This window comes from Mus caroli, chromosome 1 (assembly GCF_900094665.2).
Source record: "Mus caroli chromosome 1, CAROLI_EIJ_v1.1, whole genome shotgun sequence".
NCBI lineage: Eukaryota > Metazoa > Chordata > Mammalia > Rodentia > Muridae > Mus > Mus caroli.
Window position 1 is genome coordinate 89506724 of NC_034570.1, and position 3181 is coordinate 89509904.

General features: G+C 44.0%; 1 protein-coding gene across 2 annotated transcripts in view; it reads right to left on the reverse strand.

The window, feature by feature from the left end:
* The window catches only part of Slco4c1 (solute carrier organic anion transporter family member 4C1), a 55187-nt gene extending 52268 nt beyond the window's left edge, over positions 1–2919 (reverse strand). The window contains exon 1 of one of the 2 annotated variants that reach the window (XM_021161978.2): positions 2527–2919. In XM_021161978.2, coding sequence (XP_021017637.1) covers positions 2527–2869 — 343 coding nt within the window. In that variant the 5' untranslated portion in view covers positions 2870–2919. The remainder of the gene's footprint in view (positions 1–2526) is intronic. The other variant, XM_029482024.1, reaches the window with a different exon arrangement.
* Between the last annotated feature and the right edge of the window lie 262 nt (positions 2920–3181).

Consider the following 3181-nt stretch of genomic DNA (forward strand, 5'->3'; position numbering starts at 1 on the left):
ATGTGAAAATAAGTGAAAACCCAAAAGCAATGCAAAGTTTTCGCTGATTATGCTTATGAGCTACTATGTATTATGTTCATCATTCATTGAGGTGAATATAAACATTTCATAATATCTACAGTCTGTACTGTTGCTTTATCAAGATTGTGACTGAGCCGGGCGTGGTGGCACCCACCTTTAATCCCAGCACTTGGGAGGCAGAGGCAGGCGAATTTCTGAGTTTGAGGCCAGCCTGGTCTACAGAGTAAGTTCCAGGACAGCCAGGGCTACACAGAGAAACCTGTCTCAAAAAAAAAAAAAAAAAAAAAAAAAAAACCAAAACAAAACAAAACAAAAAAAAGACTGTGACTGAAAATATACTTCAACAAAATTGATATCATACCTTTCAAGGTCCTAAAATTGTGTTTGTCTGTGGCTCCTTTTAAAGACTATAAACCAATGAGCAATTTGAAGATTGTAAAATGAAATGTGCAAAGCACCTAAAAACGACTTTCATAAAGACATAGTTACGTGATAACATGAAACAAATGCCAAATGTCAACCTTCCAATATACCTACTACAACTCTAATTAAAAATTAGTCACACTAGGCCTGATGATGCATGCCTTTAATCCCAGGACATGGGAGACAGAGGCAGGCAGATCTCTGTGAGTTAGAGGCCAGTCTGGCCTACAAAATGAGTTCCAGGATATCCAGACTACACACACACACACACAAAAAAAAACCTTTCACAAATAAATAAATAAATAAAGTGAAAATAAAATAAAAATAAATAATAGTCACAGATATCACTACTTTTACAGTAAACCTTCATTTTGCAAATATCTATAAGAAGATACACAATAAACATTCAACTACTGAAACCTCAAGTTGGGCATAAACTAATATATTGGGGTATTTTCTTCTCAGGTTATTTTTCTTAAACTAGAGTAAATGATGCTTTAAACTGAAGTAGACACAATTTTTCCTCTGAGAGTACCAATTCTTTTCAATAATAGCTTAAAACAATAGTTTATATTGAATATAAAATCTCTTGGAGTAACAGACATTGCAGAAGAAAATCTAAGGTAAAACACAAGATAAATTTAATTTTTTACTTCTATACAGCTCTAGCAACTGTCCTCGACTATCACTACTTTGGGATTAACTACAACCAAGACGTAACTAGAATGAAACCATGCTGGGACAAGGAAAGGAATCCAACTACAGCAAAAACCTTCAGGAAAAGGAGCTGAACTTTGTGGTTGTCTTAGGGTCAACAAATATTTACCTAGCACCCAGAGGGTGAAGAAGAAGAAGAAGAAGAAGAAGAAGAAGAAGAAGAAGAAGAAGAAGAAGAAGAAGAAGAAGAAGAAGAGGAGGAGGAGGAGGAGGAGGAGGAAGAGGAGGAGGAGGAGGAACTGGGTGTCTTGAAGTAGGGGAAACAGAAATAAAATAAGAACAGGAGATGAGAGACTTCAATTTAGTTTTCTATTAATTTAGCAGAGAAACATTTCCAGTGATCCTCCACTATCTCTTGGGTTTCATTCCTTTCAACCTATCCTTGACTATTACAAAAAGTTTGTGATTATACCAAAAATGTCTGCATACCAAATTCAACTTAAGTTTCATCAGGTCCTTCAAGCTGTTCCACTTTTAGCCCATCCCTCCTCAGATAGTTAGTCTTCTTAGAAGAACTTCCCCTTCATTCTATCCCTTGAGTTGAAAGCAAACCCAGCAACTTCAACTTCTTCCTTTCTGCTTCCCTTTCAAAAAACACCACCCTCACTCCCTCCACCACACTCAAGGAACCTCCGTTTAGATTGCAAACTCCAGGGGGGATAAATCTTGGCTTAATCTGTTAGTCCCAAGGGAGTTTAAAAGGGCTCCTAGAACAAACAGACACTCGATAACTCCTGAGACTGAAGAGCTGATTAAGGTTCACCCTGCACAGCTGGAAGCCTTCTCTCATTTACTCACAGGACTGCGCTTGTCCCCACATTCTCAAATATCGAGAAAATAAGATTACCTACATCTAATCTACGCTACATAATGTAAGTACCTCTATCCTCGTTCCTCCTTTTGGAAAATCAGTCCACTCCTATTTGCAAAGCCTTTAATCCTCCCTCTGTAAAAACAAACAAATAAACAAATCCCTTCCCTAGATCTCAGTTAGATAGTAGGGTTTTACAACACAGACTACGACCTATCATTTTCCCAAAGGAGGATTCTCAGAACCTTCCCTAGAGGAATCCACTCTGCTAAAATGAGGCAGAACACAAAATTAGTAAAAATGCTAAAGGGGAGGTGGGGGGGGTGTGTGCTAAAATATGGACCGCTCAGAATGTGGCGAACACCCGCAGGCAAGAGCGTCTTCAAGTTCCAAACCCAGGCATGGGGAAGTGGGGGTGGGGGTTACCTAGAGCAGAGTCAAAGACAGGGACAGTTGGTGGGTTCCCCTGCACCTGCCTCTTCCTCTCCCCAAGCTTGACCCCACCCAACCATCAGCTCAACCAAAGACCCCCAGAAGCTGGCGCTGGACTTTACCTTGCGTTAGGGCTAAGAGACAGTAGTGAAGCAAAAAGCCTTGGGGGGTGTTGCAGCGCTGTAGACACTGGGGGTGAAAGCCCCTCCACCCGCAAGGTCCCTCCTCAAGCTCGCTTAGCTGTGACCCCGGCGGCTCATCAGAAGCTGGGGGATTCGAAGAAGTCGGGGATGGCTCAGTTGACTTCTGAGGCTCCTCAGATTCCCGAGCCTGCGAACCCCCATTCTGATTCCTGGAGGCCACAGCAGAGACCTCCACCTGGGAGGGCGAAGCAGACGCACGGCGTGGGGTGCCTGGGCTGGAAGGGACGAAAGCCGGGTTCTCGATTCCTTTGGAGCCCTGCATGGTCAAGAAAGGTTCTCTAGACTCCTGTGTGATCGGCAAAGGCTGGTTTCTTTTCTGGCTCCGCCCCTGGGCAGGTGACAGCGCCCTAAGGCCGGACTAGTCTCCGCCTCCCGGCCCTCCCCATCTGGCACTTCACAGTCACCGCAGCTACCCGGACACTCCGGGACCTCCCGGACCTAGCCACCTCGAGGTGTCTACACTGCTCTGCTCTACACCGGTCGCCCCAAGCGACAACCACAATACTCTGTGTGGGAGTGAGACCCGGCCTCCGCCAGGTGAGAGAACAGGGCGACACTATCTCGGATGTGAGGG